This window comes from Astyanax mexicanus, chromosome 20 (assembly GCF_023375975.1).
Source record: "Astyanax mexicanus isolate ESR-SI-001 chromosome 20, AstMex3_surface, whole genome shotgun sequence".
NCBI classification, from domain to species: Eukaryota; Metazoa; Chordata; class Actinopteri; order Characiformes; family Acestrorhamphidae; genus Astyanax; species Astyanax mexicanus.
This window is the reverse complement of record NC_064427.1, coordinates 34,986,718-35,004,456: the sequence shown is the minus strand read 5'-3', so window position 1 is coordinate 35,004,456 and position 17,739 is coordinate 34,986,718. Positions and strand designations below refer to the sequence as shown.

The 17,739-nt window shown below is 39.6% G+C and overlaps 1 protein-coding gene across 1 annotated transcript in view; it reads left to right on the top strand.

Annotated features, from left to right (window-relative positions):
• LOC103022552 (uncharacterized) overlaps positions 1-17,739 on the top strand; it is a 59,576-nt gene that overhangs the window by 22,893 nt on the left and 18,944 nt on the right. The window contains exons 6-7 of the mRNA XM_022681405.2: positions 8,257-8,375; positions 15,146-15,296. Coding sequence (XP_022537126.2) covers positions 8,257-8,375; positions 15,146-15,296 — 270 coding nt within the window. The remainder of the gene's footprint in view (positions 1-8,256; positions 8,376-15,145; positions 15,297-17,739) is intronic.

Genomic DNA, 17,739 nt, shown 5'->3' with positions numbered 1-17,739 from the left:
AAATCTAGTTCTGAATTAAATGGCGCTTCATCAAGCACCAACTAGCACAATGGTGCCTACTAGAGCATAGGATGGTGATGTGTAAGAAGGTCTAACACAATTGGAGACATTCTGTCACATTTAGAAATGATCAAAAGTCTTTCACCTGTTATTAATGTTGAGAAGAGGCACAAAGGAGTGAATGTTCTGATATGACATGTAATGTCAAGTTATTCTTAATCTAGTTCTGAATTAAATGGCGCTTCATCAGAGTGATATTGTACAGAGGTCTTTAACATTGTGAGATTACAGCAAATACTGCAGAGTTACAGCAATTTAGGTTAGAAATTCCAAGGACGCACAGATTGCTTGATGCCTGGAGAGTATTGTATGTGAAATTTTCACAAATGTTTTTAATGAACATTTACCTAGAGACTCTACAGTGTGCAGCAAGATTGAAATGGAGGTGATAGGCCAAATATCCAGAGAGTAGTTTCAATATAGCTATTTTCAAACAATTAGCAATTATGAATGAACAAAGCACTTTTTAAACATAGTTGTATTGAGAAATTTGTCAGAGCCACTGTACTAAATATGGCAAAAACAATTAGATGTCAAAATAGTACAGCATGATTGACATATACTCGTTTTTTTGGAACAGTGCCCCCCAGTGGGCGGATTGTTTCAGCACTTTGCAGGTCACTACAGTGTCTCCACCTGAACATAACTGCCAAATATCATCCAGATTGGGCAACATTCAGCCTGCCAAAATGTCTGCTGAATGCTGATTGGCTGATGGTGTTCAGCCATGTTGATTGATTAAGTTGCCCTTTGAACATCCTTTAGAGGCTGTATGATAGATTCTGCATGCAAAGTTTCAACTTGCTAGGTTGCACGGTTGCTGAGAAACAGTGCTCCAAATTTACCTCTTGAAGTGAATGGGGCATATATCCGGAAGGACTAATTTGCATATGGCGGCCATATTGTTTACATATTTCAACTTTTTCTTAATGAATATTGAAGCGCATGCTCTCACAAGTGTTTTGATACCAAACATGCCAGGATTGGTCAAAATTCCTAGGACTAGTTTGCAAAAGTAGGTTTTGCATATTATGCAAATTAGCAAAAAATCTATATAGACGGAAGTGCATGGTCCAAATTGGAAAGTTGTTGGTATTGACCCAAGGAATCCATCAAAAAAAGAATTTTGAATGTAGGTCTTATGGTTTTTGAGTTATTGAGAAAATTGTGAAAAACTGAATTTCCTTGTTTATAGCGCCACCACGTGACCAATCGGTGCCATTTTTGTTGTCCACCGAGATGCACTGATCCTACATCTACCTACCAAGTTTCATTTCTCTATGACTTACGGTTTAGGCTGCACAACTGTTTTTTCAGGAGAAAAAGAATAATAATAATAATAATAATAAATATAGCCGCAAGCGGCGATTTACGGGGTTCGAGCGTTACAGGCAAAGAGACCCCTGGAGGCCAGTTAGGCTTAAAACATGTTGCCGGTTGACCGGCATCGCCAAACTGGATGAGGATGACCAGCATGACCGTGAAGACCAAGCTAGATTACCAGCATGACTAATCTGGATGACAAACTTGTTGACCATATTGACCAAGCTGGAAGACCATAATGACCAAACTGGATGACCAGCATGGCAAAGGTGGTTGGCCAGTATGACCAAGCTGGAAGACCACCATTACTATGAGGACAAAGCTGAATGACCAGCAGGACCATAATGACCAAGTGAATGGCCAGCATGACCAAGCTGGATGGCCAGCATGACCAAGCTGGATGGCCAGCATAACCAAGCTGGGTGACCAGCGTGACCATAAAGACCATAATGGCAATGCTAGATGAGTGGTGTGAGTAAACTAGTTGAAAAGCATTGATAAATTGAGCTGTAGTGTTCATCAGGTTTTATGTGGTGTCTTACTGCACTCTAGTGGGCATTTGGTGAAACAAATTCAGTTCTTAAATTGAAAAAACACAAGGCATAAAAAGGGCATATAAATAACCCGTATATAGTATGTGGGTGGAGCATAAACAAGAATGACCCAGGCGGCTGACCAGCATGAACAAGAAGGATAAATATATTCAATTAAGCAAGACAAGCAAGATTGAATAAGTTCAGCAGAGCTTTAATTTAGAATAATTCACCTGTAGCTGTTTCACCAAATGACCACCAGAGCGCAGCAAGAGACCACATATAACCTGCTGGAAATCTATCACTCTATAAGTAAGACAGAACATTCCCTATCAGTGTGTTTCTATTTATTAAAAAGAGAAGAAAAGTCCGATTGGGCTCCAAATTGGTACTCATGATCAAGTGGTCTGTATATACATGTATGTAAATTTGTGTGTTGATAGGGTCAAAGGTTCCTGACTTCTGACCATTTAGGTTTGAAAAAAGTGATAATACAGGCTTATGGCCTACAAAATGGCTGTTGCTCTTTGGCCGTATTAGAGGCAATAAATATCTGATTTGGCTCAAAATTTGCAATCAGGATTACAATATCAGTCTATATACGTACGTCAAATTCTGTGTCAATAGGGTCAAAGGTTCCTGACTTCTGTCCATTTAGATTTGAAAAAAGCGATAATACAGGCTTGAGGCCTACAAAATCGCTGTAGTTTTCCAGCCGTTGTAGAGGCAAAACATGTCCGATTTGGCTGAAAATTTGCAATCAAGATCAGATTATCAGTCTATATATGTGTATAAATTTGTGTGTTGATAGGGTGAAAGGTTCCTGTCTTTTGTCCATTTAGGTTGGAAAATAGCGATAAATAGAATAAATTGAAAATAGTTATTTTTTCACTGTAGAGCCTACTGAAGACTTATTTGGCTCATACTTGGCACATGTACTTCAAATGTCATTGTTAATTAGTAGCTTCAACAGTTTTGGCATGTTTTAAACTTTGACAGAGTTTTGGCCAAATAACTCTGAAAAGGCTTTCACGTACATGTTTGATCAAGGTTTATGGGCCTCAAATAGTTAAAATGTCAAGATTTTTTTGATAATTATTTACCTACAGGGTCTCAAGATTGCATCAAGACCAAATTTGTTTTGATTGATTAAGGACTTAAAGACAAGTTCGAAAAGAGCAATTTTTACTCTTTTGGCCACTGACGAAAATCTTTGCATTTTTGGTAAACACATGTAATTACAAAGTTGTAAAGGCTACAGCAAAGTATACAAGTAAAAAAGAATAACAAGCCTAGTCCACTTGTACCTTTAGATATAACTGATTTTCTGCTATAGCGCCCCCTTGAGGCCAGTCAACGCCATATTTTAATGGATGATAGAAGGCCCTGAGATACATGTAGGGTATAAGTATCGTCCTGATTGGTCATTGTTTAGCCTGTCAAAAGCTTGCTGGAATCTGATTGGCTAATAACGATCGCAAAAATTTGCATATCAAATTTTCCTTCTGTAAAACATTAGGACATAGGCCATAGATGATACATGCCAAAGGAGAGCTTCATAGCTTGTACGGTTCCTGAGAAACAGATTTTTAGCTTTGGCTCCGCCCCCTGGGGGCGTATGTCTACACAGATTGACGGGCTACCTCAGAATCATGTTGGCATCAAAATTGTAAAGTGGCATTAGTGTCGGTTTAAGCATTCAAAAGTTACAGCTGTTAGAGTAAATTTGGGTGTGCCACGGTAAGATTAATTTGCATATGGCGGCCATATTTTTTGCAAATTTCAAGATTTTTTAAATAATTATTGAGGTTGGGACTCTCCTGAGTTGTTTGACACCAAACATGTCAGGATTGGTCAATGAGTTTAGGACAAGTTCTCAAAAGTAGGTTTTGCATATTATGCTAAATAGCAAAAAATCTAAGTGGGCGGAGCTTAGTGGTTCTGTCGACCTTTTTGATTTGCCATTAACCAAGGAATCATATAATGCAAGAATTTTTGCTCTAGCTCTCAGGGCGTAGGAGTTAAGGGGCCAAACGCGTTGACCTTCGCCATAGCGCCCCCTTGAGGCCGATCGGGCTCATCTTTTGAATCTGAGTAGCGGTGAGAAGTACTACCATATGACTAAGTCTCAGCCCTGTAGGCCTTACGGTTTCTTCTGCCCAATCACTTCTATGGCAGAAAAAGAATAAGAACTATAATAATAATCAGAACAAATATAGCCGCAAGCGGCGATTTACGGGGTTCGAGCGTTACAGGCAAAGAGACCCCTGGAGGCCAGTTAGGCTTAAAACATGTTGCCGCTTGACCGGCATCGCCAAACTGGATGAGGATGACCAGCATGACCGTGAAGACCAAGATAGATTACCAGCATGACTAATCTGGATGACAAACTTGTTGACCATATTGACCAAGCTGGAAGACCATAATGACCAAACTGGATGATCAGCATGGCAAAGGTGGTTGGCCAGTATGACCAAGCTGGAAGACCACCATTACTATGAGGACAAAGCTGAATGACCAGCAGGACCATAATGACCAATGTGAATGGCCAGCATGACCAAGCTGGATGGCCAGCATAACCAAGCTGGGTGACCAGCGTGACCATAAAGACCATAATGGCAATGCTAGATGAGTGGTGTGAGTAAACTAGTTGAAAAGCATTGATAAATTGAGCTGTAGTGTTCATCAGGTTTTATGTGGTCTCTTACTGCACTCTAGTGGGCATTTGGTGAAACAAATTCAGTTCTTAAATTGAAAAAACACAAGGCATAAAAAGGGCATATAAATAACCCGTATATAGTATATAAGTTTTGACCTGATTAACATTCTGCCTGTTAAAAGCTTGGTGGAATGCGATTGGCTAATAGTGACCACAAAAGTGTCCATATCAAATTTTCATTTGGTGTACCATTAGTGCATGGGCCATAGATGATAATTGGCAAGGACGACCTTGATAGCTTGTATGGTTCTAGAGAAACAGCTATCGAGCATTGGCCCCGCCCCCTGGGGGGGTGTATGTCTACTTAAACTCACAGGGTATCTGAGAATCATGTAATGATCAAAGGACTGAAGTGGTATTAATGTCAGGTTAAGCATTCAAAAGTTATAAGTGTTAGAAGACATTTTACTGCACCATGGTAAAACTAATTTGCATATGGCGGCCATATTGTTTATAAATGTAAAGATTTTTTTTAATAATTATTGAGGAGTAAGCTCTGCTGAACTGTTTGACACCAAACATGTCATGATTGGTCAAGGAGGCAAAGACAAGATCTCAAAAGTAGGTTTTGCATATTATGCAAATTAAAAAAAAATTAAGTGGGTGGAGCATAAATAAGAATGACTCAGGTGGCTGACTAGCATGACCAAGAAGGATAAATATGTTCAATTAAGTAAGACAAAAACGATTAAATAAGTTCAGCAGAGCTTTAATTTAGAATAATTCAAATGTAGCTGTTTCACCAAATGACCACCAGAGCGCAGCAAGAGACCACATATAACCTGCTGGAAATCTATCACTCTATAAGTAAGACAGAACATTCCCTATCAGTGTGTTTCTATTTATTAAAAAGAGAAGAAAAGTCCGATTGGGCTCCAAATTGGTACTCATGATCAAGTGGTCTGCATATATATGTGTGTAAATTTGTGTGTTGATCGGGTCAAAGGTTCCTGACTTCTGTCCATTTAGGTTTGAAAAAAGCGATAATACAGGCTTGAGGCCTACAAAATCGCTGTAGTTTTCCAGCCGTTGTAGAGGGAAAACATGTCCGATTTGGCTGAATATTTGCAATCAAGATCAGATTATCAGTCTATATATGTATGTCAATTTCTGTGTCGATAGGGTCAAAGGTTCCTGACTTATGTCCATTTAGGTTTGAAAAAAGCGATAATACAGGCTTGAGGCCTACAAAATCGCTGTAGTTTTCCAGCCGTTGTAGAGGGAAAACATGTCCGATTTGGCTGAAAATTTGCAATCAAGATCAGATTATCAGTCTATATATGTGTATAAATGTGTGTGTTGATAGGGTGAAAGGTTCCTGTCTTCTGTCCATTTAGGTTGGAAAATAGCGATAAATAGAATAAATTGAAAATAGTTATTTTTTCACTGTAGAGCCTACTGAAGACTTATTTGGCTCATACTTGGCAAATGTGCTTCAAATGTCATTGTTAATTAGTAGCTTCAACAGTTTTGGCATGTTTTAAACTTTGACAGAGTTTTGGCCAAATAACTCTGAAAAGGCTTTCACGTACATGTTTGATCAAGGTTTATGGGCCTCAAATAGTTAAAATGTCAAGATTTTTTTGATAATTATTTACCTACAGGGTCTCAAGATTGCATCAAGACCAAAGTTATTTTGATTGATTAAGGACTTAAAGACAAGTTCGAAAAGAGCAATTTTTACTCTTTTGGCCACTGATGAAAATCTTTGCATTTTTGGTAAATACATGTAATTACAAAGTTGTAAAGGCTACAGCAAAGTATACAACTAAAAGAGAATAACAAGCCGAGGCCACTTGTACCTTTAGATATAACTGATTTTCTGCTATAGCGCCCCCTTGAGGCCAATCAACGCCATATTTTAATGGATGATAGAAGGCCCTGAGATACATGTAGGGTATAAGTATCGTCCTGATTGGTCATTGTTTAGCATGTCAAAAGCTTGCTGGAAACTGATTGGCTAATAACGATCGCAAAAATTTGCATATCAAATTTTCCTTCTGTAAAACATTAGGACATAGGCCATAGATGATACATGCCAAAGGAGAGCTTCATAGCTTGTACGGTTCCTGAGAAACAGATTTTTAGCTTTGGCTCCGCCCCCTGGGGGCGTATGTCTACACAGATTGACGGGCTACCTCAGAATCATATTGGCATCAAAGTTGTAAAGTGGCATTAGTGTAGGTTTAAGCATTCAAAAGTTACAGCTGTTAGAGTAAATTTAGGTGTGCCACGGTAAGATTAATTTGCATATGGCGGCCATATTGTTTAAAAAATTCTCAATTTTTTCGATAATTATTGAGTTTGGGACTCTGCTGAGTTGTTTGACACCAAATATGACAGGATTGGTCAATGACCCTAGGACAAGTTCTCAAAAGTAGGTTTTGCATATCATGCTAAATAGCAAAAAATCTAAGTGGGCGGAGCTTAGTGGTTCTATTGACCTTTTTGATTTGCCATTAACCAAGGAATCATATAATGCAAGAACTTTTGCTCTAGCTATCAGGGCGTAGGAGTTACGAGGCCAAACGCGTTGACCTTCGCCATAGCGCCCCCTTGAGGCCGATCGGGCTCATCTTTTGAATCTGAGTAGCGGTGAGAAGTACTACCATATGACCAAATCTCAGCCCTGTAGGCCTTACGGTTTCTTCTGCCCAATCACTTCTATGGCAGAAAAAGAATAAGAACTATAATAATAATAATAATAATCAGAACAATTACAATAGGGTTTCTAGCACTACGTGCTCGAACCCCTAATTACAATAGGGTTTCTAGCACTACGTGCTCGAACCCCTAATAAGAAGAAGAAGAAAAATCTTAGCAAAAACAATAGGGTTCTACGCACCTTCGGTGCTTGAACCCTAATAAATATACACTAATCATCAAATAAATGTTTGCACCCAGAAGGAAGTATCGATGTGCAATTTAAATTTGACTGGAAGATGAAGGTTGCAGTAAAGAAAGTTTTTATTACAGGCACTTTTACAACCAATTTTTATGTTTTTAGTAATTTTACCTTGAACACACACATTATGCCAGAGCCCATGATTAAAAATGTGTGTGGTGCTATTGGGTGTGCTATCAATACTCCATACCTACCACAAAATCTCTAATAATATTTAAACAGCATTATGTGATTGATTATTGTAGGACACCATTAATAACCTCTACAACTTCCTGTCATGACATCTGGCGTGGTTGCCTCACACATGCATGCACACTACTATTGTATTTGTATCTCTATGTATATATTGCCCATATCAGTCTACATTTGTATGTAATCATTTATTGTTCCTGGTAACCTTTATCTCCCTTCTGAATAGCACTTAAACTATTTACCCATGCTTCCCATCACAACCACAGTAGTTCCTTTACAATTAACCATTTCACATTATACACACTGAATCTGAATTGCATTGTTTGTATCACAAAGATTGAATTATGCAAACATTTGAAAAATCTATTGTTAACATGTCTTTTGTTCTGTGCTTTTATTCAAAAGTTATTTTTGCTAATAAAAAAAAGCAACTGTAGAGTATCCTACTGTTCCCTAATGATGTATTTCTAATGACTGTCTCCTCATGACTGTCTCCTCTCTAATGGCCGTCCCTAATGACACAGTTGCACATCTATGCGGGTGCAACACCAAGCGGGACAAGGAGGGATGTCTGTGAAGACTTGGAAGATGCAAGCCAAGTTCTCTTCCCACAGGAAGCCACGATCCAGGCTCGGAGAGGATGGTAAGGATATTAATTGGACCTTTTGTTAATGCCACTCTTCACAGATTTAGTCCCCTGGGCCTGAGGGTGTTTGGATTGAGTAGGAATAAATCTAGGTGAGGTGGGCGAACCGCTTTGATGAGCCTCTGCAGGGGTTTATATCTCTCCGTCTCACTTTACTGTTTAAGATGCCGACAGTGAATGGAGTTAAATTGCTAGAACACAGACATTTTCACCGAATAGCCCAGCATTGCTTAACTTTTAGCTTCTCTGGAGTCTAATAAATGCGTCTTCAAATATTGGTTTAAAATATCAGTAAAATCTGAACATTTGTGATGTCTTTGTGATTCTGATTGTGATTAAGGTAGGCTACTCCTACCCATCACCAGTACAAAACAGACATTTTTATCATAAACATACAAAGACTCTTAAACACTTCTTATATGTGGCAGCGCGCGGGCCACCCAGCTTTGTAGCCTTGAGTGGGCTTGGGGAAATCTCTGGTGCAGGGGGGTTTCAGGTGATCTGTGAAAGTTAAATAAATGTTAACATATTGTATTCTCTTGTATTTATATACTTACCTTTTTCTGTCCTAGGAATGTAATGTCAAAATAACCGGTTATGTAAATAGTTAATTTACAACATTTATATGTTATTTATATGTGTTTTGTTCTGGTCGGGTTTACCCAGGGGTATATCCCTTTGGTTTAGTCTGGGGAGGCTAAAGGGGTATATAAAGGGGTAAATGGGACATTTGCGGGTGGCTCAGGGGACGTGAGAGACTGGATGAATTACTGTGCTGATCTGTTTAACTTACCGAGCTGATGAGCTTGAGGGACTCTGCTATGGACTGCGTATGTCTTACTGTTCTGTCTAGCTAGTGGTAGCTCTAGCCACTTCTTCCAGCTAACCTTGAGCAAAAAGTGTAAATGTCAGTATACTGTTTGTTATTTTTTGTAAAGAAAATAAAACTAAACCCATTGAGATCTCACGTCCGTTGCGGAACTCCATCATTCCCACTACAGCCTGCTATTTAAACGAGGTTCCTCCAAACCACGAGACTCACACTACCACACTGAAATCATGTGTTCTTATATAAGAGGCACATTAATAAATCAGGTTAAAAGGTTAAAAGTTGGCTTTGCGTTTGAGCAAAACTATACAGTTGTGTTTCATACGTGGTTCCTATGCTGTTGCTAAATGGTTGCAAAAATTGTCCTTTGTACTTCGTATGGTGGTGTTTTAGGGCTGCACAATATATCGTTTAAGTATTGCGATGTGCGCATGCGTTGTTTAATGTCACAATATATAGTTGATAATATATAGTTTTCCCCATTATTGTGCAGCCTTATGTTTGTCTTGTGAATGAAATTGTATTACTATGGTTTTGGTTACTGGTTGCTATGGATGATGTGATGTTGCTATGCCGCTAATATAGTGTCCCAAAGTGATGCTTTAGTGTTGCTTTATGGTTGCTAAGATTTTCCAGGTAGTTGCTGTGGTTTCTTAGGGGGTTATCTGATCTTGCTAAATAGTTGCAATGGCTTTGCTAAGTGGATGATGTGGTGCTGCAATGGTTTTGGTTAGCGGTTGCTGTGGTAATGCTAAGAGGTGGATATGGTGCTGCAAGGTGGTTAAACCGGTGTAGCTTGGTGGTTACTATGGTTTCTTAGGTGATTTGGTATTGCTATAGGATCTCTATAGTTTTGCTAAGTGGATGATATGGTGGTGCCATAGTGATGGTAAGTGGTTGCTGTGGTGTCCCTGGATTATTGCTATTGTTTTCCAAGTGGTTGATTTATTGTGTTTTACTGCAGATAATCCTTTGTGTTGAAGAGAACATCAATCACAGTGGATCCCTATTTTTTACTTTAGAGTACTATTTAATATGTCAGAATTTTTTATCTGAGTGTCCAAAGTGGAATGTAAGTGTGATTTGGAGGGTACTATATGGTTGTTGATGATGAGGAAGTGCTAAATTAATTTTAAAGTGTTTTTACTGCTACTTGGTGAACACGTAGCAGTAATGGAGTAAAAAGGGATTAATTTCGGTCACAGTCAAAGTCGTTGGTTTGGTTGCGTGTACAGGTTGTTGCTATGACAGAACTCCTACCTGTATTTGAGGGCCTTCTCAGTAGCTCTATTGTGTTCGCTCCCGCATTTCAAAGCTATTTCATTCTTACAGTCCTCAGCATTGTGATTGTTCAATGAATGCTGATGCCTTTCACTGAATGTGACCTTGATGGGCTTAAGAAGTGAAAGTGGACCCAAGACTTTAATTTAGCTGAAGTATGGACTTGTTCATCTCCCTGTGGTTGTCTCGCTGTGCTCTAAATCACCTCAGAAAGCCACAGCACTGCCGTCAGCCTGTCTGTGTGCACTAAATCTCGGTTTTAAACCTCATTTGCTCTGTCCGGCCTGAGATTCCAGCAGTTGCCAGGCTGTATGTATATTTCTAGATATCTAGATAGATAGATAGATAGATAGATATTTTATATAGATACTTTATATAGATACTTTATATAGATACTTTAATAATGAGGTACAGAGCCAGCAAACGGCAGGTTTAAGGTCATTTTTAGTTTGCACTCGTATAAATTAATTATAGCGTAAATTAAAGTCCTTTAATTTCCCCCAATTTTCAGTGCGTCTTTTAATCCAGCGCGCCTTATGTATGAATCTTACCAGTCAGGTTGTAAGAAGCAGTAAAGCCACTCTGCTGAAGTGCAGCGTTGAACAGGAGTTTCAGTTTAGTTTTCTGCTAACCCCGGCTAGCACTGCTGGAGCAGCATTAGCATTAGCTGGTAATCGCAGCGCTAGCAATTCCGTCTTTCCGAGGTGAGTATATCGGACTGTAGCCTGCACGTTTACCGTGTTAAAACAAGCTACTTGGGGCGAAACGTTAGCTAATATCTCCCTGGGTTACCAGAACATTCTAGCATTTAGCTGCTAATGCTAATGTTCCAGTCTTAGTGCTGGAGAAATTGGGAATCTAAGCCTACTGTAAATAAACTGAAGTGCTTAACTCACCCAAATAAACAGTTTTCAGAAGAGAAATCTTTGTAGATTTACACCAAGCACTCGTTTAACTTTAAAAAGAAAGTCTTTTTTTATTACAGTTTTGTTTACTTAGCTGAGCTTTACTTAACTTGGTTAGCTGGACGATATTAACTGTCCAGAGATAAGATGGCAACCGTGGCTTAGCAAACTTTGCTTTAGCATTTTTTTGTTTACCAAAGATCTATAAATTTTAATCAAATGTGCTTTGAGTATCTTTACTCTAAAAGCACTGCTAAAGTAAATACATGATTAAAAGTTGCACTGCTGGGGCGAATGTATTGTGCTGTGTATGTGTTTTTTTTTTTTTGTTCTTTCACCAAATGTTCTGTTTTGTTTTTGGTTCCGGCTAAAAAAAATATTTTGGTTCATCTTGTCCTTTCTTTTTTTTTTTTTCTTTTTTTTACATTTTTAGTTTCTACAAATATAAAATATTGCACTGGTTAAATAACCAGACCAGTGCACTTCTACATGCAATGCACTGAAGTGCTGAAACACAATGTCACGTTCAAACTAATTGCATAATCATATCATGCTGCTGTGGCCTGAGACACATGTATTATTTCTTGAACACTGTGTGTGTGTGTGTATCTCAGTGGTTCAGGGTTTAGAGAATGCCTGATGGATGAGAAGGCATTCTCTCCAGCATGTTCTGCTTGCTGTTCCACCATGGAGGTGGCACCATGTGAGTGTGGCACGCTAAGAGCTTACGCAATGGCTGCTCACTAATGGATGCTTACCTTCAGTTTGCCTCTGTTGCTTTCCCTTCTGAGCCCATCACACTGCATTATTTACCCTCGCCAGGGCCCCGCCTCGTGATCGGGAGCCCTTCAACCTAACACATGCATGAAAACACGTGTGCACAAGAGCACACAAACTTGTAAACACCAGTGCAGTTATGGCTTGGGCGGACAGCAGTCACGTTGCTGCTGAGGTTTGTTGACAGGCTTCCACATTCAGGACAGCCTTTAAGCAGAGCTGGTTGTTCAGTTGTTTGTATTGAAGATAAGCTTTAGCTGACATAAAAATATTTTATCATAGTGTAATATATTATCTTTATATGAATTACATCGTATTTACCAAAAATAAATATATTTTAATATAAATTTTGACCATGTGTTTTTTTTTCTTACATTTTCTACTGATAGCAAATGGTGCGTGGCATGACTGTTGTCATGTCTATGTAAAGAATGCTGTGCTGACCTGGGATAAGCATGTGGGGCCTCATGCATGTGAATATTAAAGTGAGATTTCTGTGTGCACAGACAGTTCTAGCCAGATGCCGCCAGTCATGATGAATTTCTTTTGACAATATTTTTTGCGATATTAAACAATGCAGGGCCCATAAAGTCATCAGTCCCTCTCACACCCTCGCGTCAGAGATCCGGACTGAGAGCCGAGTCATGGCTTTAGAGTCCGCAGATCACTCAAAACCAGAGGAAAACATCTAAACAACAATAATCATCCCTTTAATGTGGCATTTAACTGGCCTTTTAAAAGATAAATGAGCGTTTTCCTGTGATTAAAAGCGTGATTTTGGCAATAACTGGAAATATTTGCGCTAAACTGTGCAGGACTGAGCTGCAAAGATTTCAACAGGCTGTCAGCTGCTGCGTTTACAAGCACATGCCCAGCCATGTGGAGGGCATGCGGGTTACCTTGTGTTTACGCCCCCTCCCCCTCCCCCTCCGCCTTGCAGGTCTCAGGCAGCATTTAATTGCCTTAGGTGACATTGATTGCACAACCTGCATGCGCATATTATGATGTCGATGCCTAAACGATACATCATGCAGCCCTAATTACCATTTACAGATTTGTCCCCTGTGGGTTCTATAGCTCTATCTAGATGGGATTAGTTTCTCAGGGGGTCCTGGGGTAGTTTTCTCTTTTATTCCTGTCTGGAATGACCATGTACGCATTTTTCTCAGACGTCCCCTGAGAATATTACAGACAGAATACCTACTGTTTTTTGGCAGAGCTCTGTGGTCCTCTGGTAATTTTAGCTCCGTCTGGACGCACATCTCTGAGTTTCAAACCATGAGTTTGAAATAGCTATTTGTCCACTGCCATGCACCGTAATTACACTTTGGGCGTGCATTTCCACAGAGATCCACGTAAACACAACAACGAGTGGAAGTGGAGGAGCTACTGAACGTGATGTCATAACTGAAGTAAAAAAAAAAACCTCTCTGCTCTGCAATTTTTTTAATTGCAGTCCGGATGCAAGGTTTTTTCGCTGAGTGTGAATTTTTTTCCACAAATGCCCCCCTGAGAAATTAATTCCGTCTGGATAGGGCTTATGACACATTACGGGTACACATTACAATGTGGATTGAGGAAGGTCAAGTACCTGCACAACTTTGGAAACTGAATTTCCTATCCATCTTGCACACCCACCATCACATCTCACTCGGGCTCCAGTTATTAACATCACCTTGTCAAAAGCATGGGCATTACCAAGGGTGTCCCCTGAAAGTTAACATTTTGTGATCAGTTTACATAAGATTGTACATCAGTTACGTAGTGTTGTACACTCAATCTGCCCAGATAAAGAACAGTTTACAGAAATTATTAAAAGCAGAATATTGCAACTAGATGTGATTTAATATACTTTTATTTACCTCACCCCTACACACCCAGTTCATAGTTGTTTGTTGTGATGTAATATGATTACGCAAACTTAAGTCTGTGGATAATAATTGCAATTAACCAAGTAATTGTGATCAGGCGATTGTGTAATAACCTAAGTGCAGTTTGTGTACAGTCAGTCCTCTGCCTGTTCACTCCATTCTTTCAGATGAGATGAGCTTTAGATGGATTGGTTTGTTTTTTTGAGCGGTCCTGAAATCCACCATGTAATTCGATAGGAGCTGCAAAGAGGAGCTGCTAAGAGTGTGTTTCGACACACTCAGTGGAGTTCCATTGAAATTTTATTTCCGAGTGAGTTTTGATTCGGGGATATTGATTGCGCTCCTGCCTGAGCTGAGAGAAGTAGTGGTCCAAAGCATTCCAGTAGCCTTTTCACTCAAGTCCCTCTCTGTGGATCGATGGTCTGACTACTGCTGCTTCAAAGCAGTCAGCATTGCTTTTGATGGATTATTAATGTGGCAGGACAGTCACTGTGATTCTGGAGCTTCCTTGAAATCGTGGCTTTATTGAGGATCTTGTCCAACTGCTGTTAGGTTTGCTTAGTTGTGTGTGTATGTGTGTAAGAAACAGAAAGACTAAACCCTACAGGCAGTAGAGGGTTGATATTTTGTTCCTCAGCCACCTGCAGCTTTATGGACTTTAGCAGCACCCTGTGATTAAGCAGCTTATAGTTTCAGAGAGAATGAGCAATGGAGAGATTTAGGTTTTTCATCATTTTAAACAAATATCTACAATTATAATCGGCTCACATGAACATTTTAAAGCTGGGTATTTTGTGTACTTTACCAAAAGCATCAAATATTAAATTGATCAGTAAAGGTTAATGAACTAAAAGAAAAATAGAGCCAAAGAGGACATAGCAGTGCACAATGGAAAACGGCTGCTCTACTGTTGTAGGTCCATCAGAGGAGTATAGCTATAGCAATAGTAACACAAGGAGGGGCCTATTCCCTATGGCAACGTCCTTGGAGCTGTGTGTGTGTGTGTGTGTGTGTGTGTGTGTATGTGTATGGTTATGGGTGACACCAGGTTTGTATGCGTTTTCTAGCTGTAATGGAGGTGCAAACTGTTTGTGTGTCTCGCAGCTGGCTGCTGTATGTAGAGCCAGGATACAGAGGGTCCTGCATCGTTCTGGAGGAGGGACAGACAATGCGGACCACTGGTGAGACCACCAAAAGTGAAGAACACTCTGCTCCAGCCCTGCTGTCTGTTGGCTCCATTAAGAGAGCAGTGAAGGTATGTTGGTCAAACATTTGCAAAATCCTTAGCATGTATGTAACCATTAAATGCCTTTTAAGAATCTCTTGTCTGGTTTTTGCTCTCTCTCTCTCTCTCTCTCTGTCGTTTATTCTTTGTCTATCATTCTCTCTTTCTCTCTCTCTTTTCTCTCTTTGTGTTGCTATTATTGAACAAGAGCAGATTGATCCTAGAGTACCTGTGTCTTGAGACAGTTGAGTGGGAATTCACATTTACAAACCAATAAATGCTCATCCGATGCGTCTGGCAAGCAGTGTAATTGATTTGCTCGTTTACGGTCTCTTAAAGCACCCTAATAAAATATTAAACTGACTAAACAAAGTCACAATGTACGTAAACCCACTTAACCCAACCACAAACCTATTGTACACTCTCATTGTAGCTGACTACTTATATAGTATACTTATATTATATATATATATATATATATATATATATATATATATATATATATATATATATATATATATATATATATATATATATATATACCGTATTTTTCGGACTATAAGGCGCACTTAAAAACTTTTGCGTCGTATAATAAGGTGCGCCTTTTGTATGGATTTTACTCGTCAGGTTGAAAGGAGCAGTAAACACACACTCCGTGCAGCGTTATAGAGAGTTTCAGTGCTATACAGAGTCCAGAGCCGTGCAGCTCCGAGGCTGAGCAGCAATAGCATTAGCTAGATGCTAACCGCTAAGCTAGCTAGCTTATTCACTGAGATCAGTATTATCTAAATTTTACTCGTCAGGTTGTAAGGAGCAGTAAACACACACTCCGTGCAGCGTTATACAGAGTTTCAGTGCTATACAGAGTCCAGAGCCGTGCAGCTCCGAGGCTGGAGCAGCAAATAGCATTAGCTAGCTTATTCACTGTTCAGAGATCAGTATTATCTAAATTTTACCCGTCAGGAGTAAGGAGCAGTAAACACACACTCCGTGCAGAGCAGCAATAGCATTAGCTAGATGCTAACCGCTTAGCTAGCTAGCTTTTTCACTGTTCAGAGATCAGTATTTTCTAAATTTAGCACTTTTAATACTGCTGGAGCAGTATTATTAGAGTTAGATGCTAATCGCTAAGCGTTCACCGTTCAGAGGTGAGTTATCGGCCTGTAAGTCTGTGCTGCTTTGCCTGGCTAGCATTAGCTAGATGCTAAGCGCTAACTCTCTCAGAGGTGAGTTTTATCAGCCTGTAATCTGCTTGTTTACTGTGTTAAAACAAGCTACGGGGGACGAATCGCTAGCTAATATCTCACTGTCTTACCAGAACACGCAGGATTACTCAGTGTAACGCTGTCGTTTAAGTTTGGGTTAACTTTACTAGTTTAGGTGACTAGCTAGCGTGCTAGCGGATAGCTATGCTAACGCTGGTGCAGCAAGCCTTAGTGGACATCTGGAAATCTAAGTTTACTGTAAATAAACTGAAGCACGTTACTCACCCAAATAAACAGTTTTCAGGAGAGGAATCTGTGTAGATTAATATCCAGCACTCGTTTGACTTTGAAAGAGCTAGATTTATATATACTGAGACGCTCCACCGGCAAGCGACCACCCCCGGTGGGGGAAGGGAAACATGGCGCCACCCCTGTTCACTTTGATATAGGCACCCTTTCTAGTGTCACTTAACGCGCCTTATAATGCGATGCGCCCTATGTATGGAAAAATAGCAGAAAATAGGCGTTCTTTGATAGTGCGTCTTATAATACGGTGCGCCTTATAGTCCGAAAAATACGGTACACACACATTTATGGAATTTAGCAGAAGCTCTTATTCATAGCGACTTGGAGACATGCTTCTCCTTTCACTAGCTAAAAAAGGGGGCATTCGAATGATGCCACAGAGGAACTGTTTTTGTATAAATCATTTTTAACAGTAAAAAAAAAAACATTACATTACTTCATGGCACTACTCAAAGATGTGTAGATGGGTGTAATGTGAAATAGACTGTAATCCAAAGATACCTGTCAATACAGTAGATTACAGATAACAGATAAACATGATCCAGTAGGCAGCATGCCAAAAGCCAAGCATGTGCTAGAGTAGTAAAAATCTGCCCTGCATTGAGTTGTGGAGCAGTGGAACTGTTTTCTCTGGAATGATAGTGCTCTTTCCAATACTTTTGTGGTATGATGGAGGGGATTAAGGATAAAGTGGGTTGTGATCATCCAACATGCTGACCTCTTTCTTGTCGCTACATGCAATCAGATCCTCAAAACAATGCTCCAAATTTTTGTAGAGCCTTGGCTGGACAGTTACTCCAGTATTTCAGAATAAAAGCAGGATGTACCCTAGATTTTAGCAGTAGGTGTCTCATAACTATTGTCCATATAGTGAACATACTCTTTTGTGCAAAAAAAAAACAACAACAACTATAATTGTGTCTAAAAATGTCCACCTGAAGAAACAAAGAATTTTTAATAGT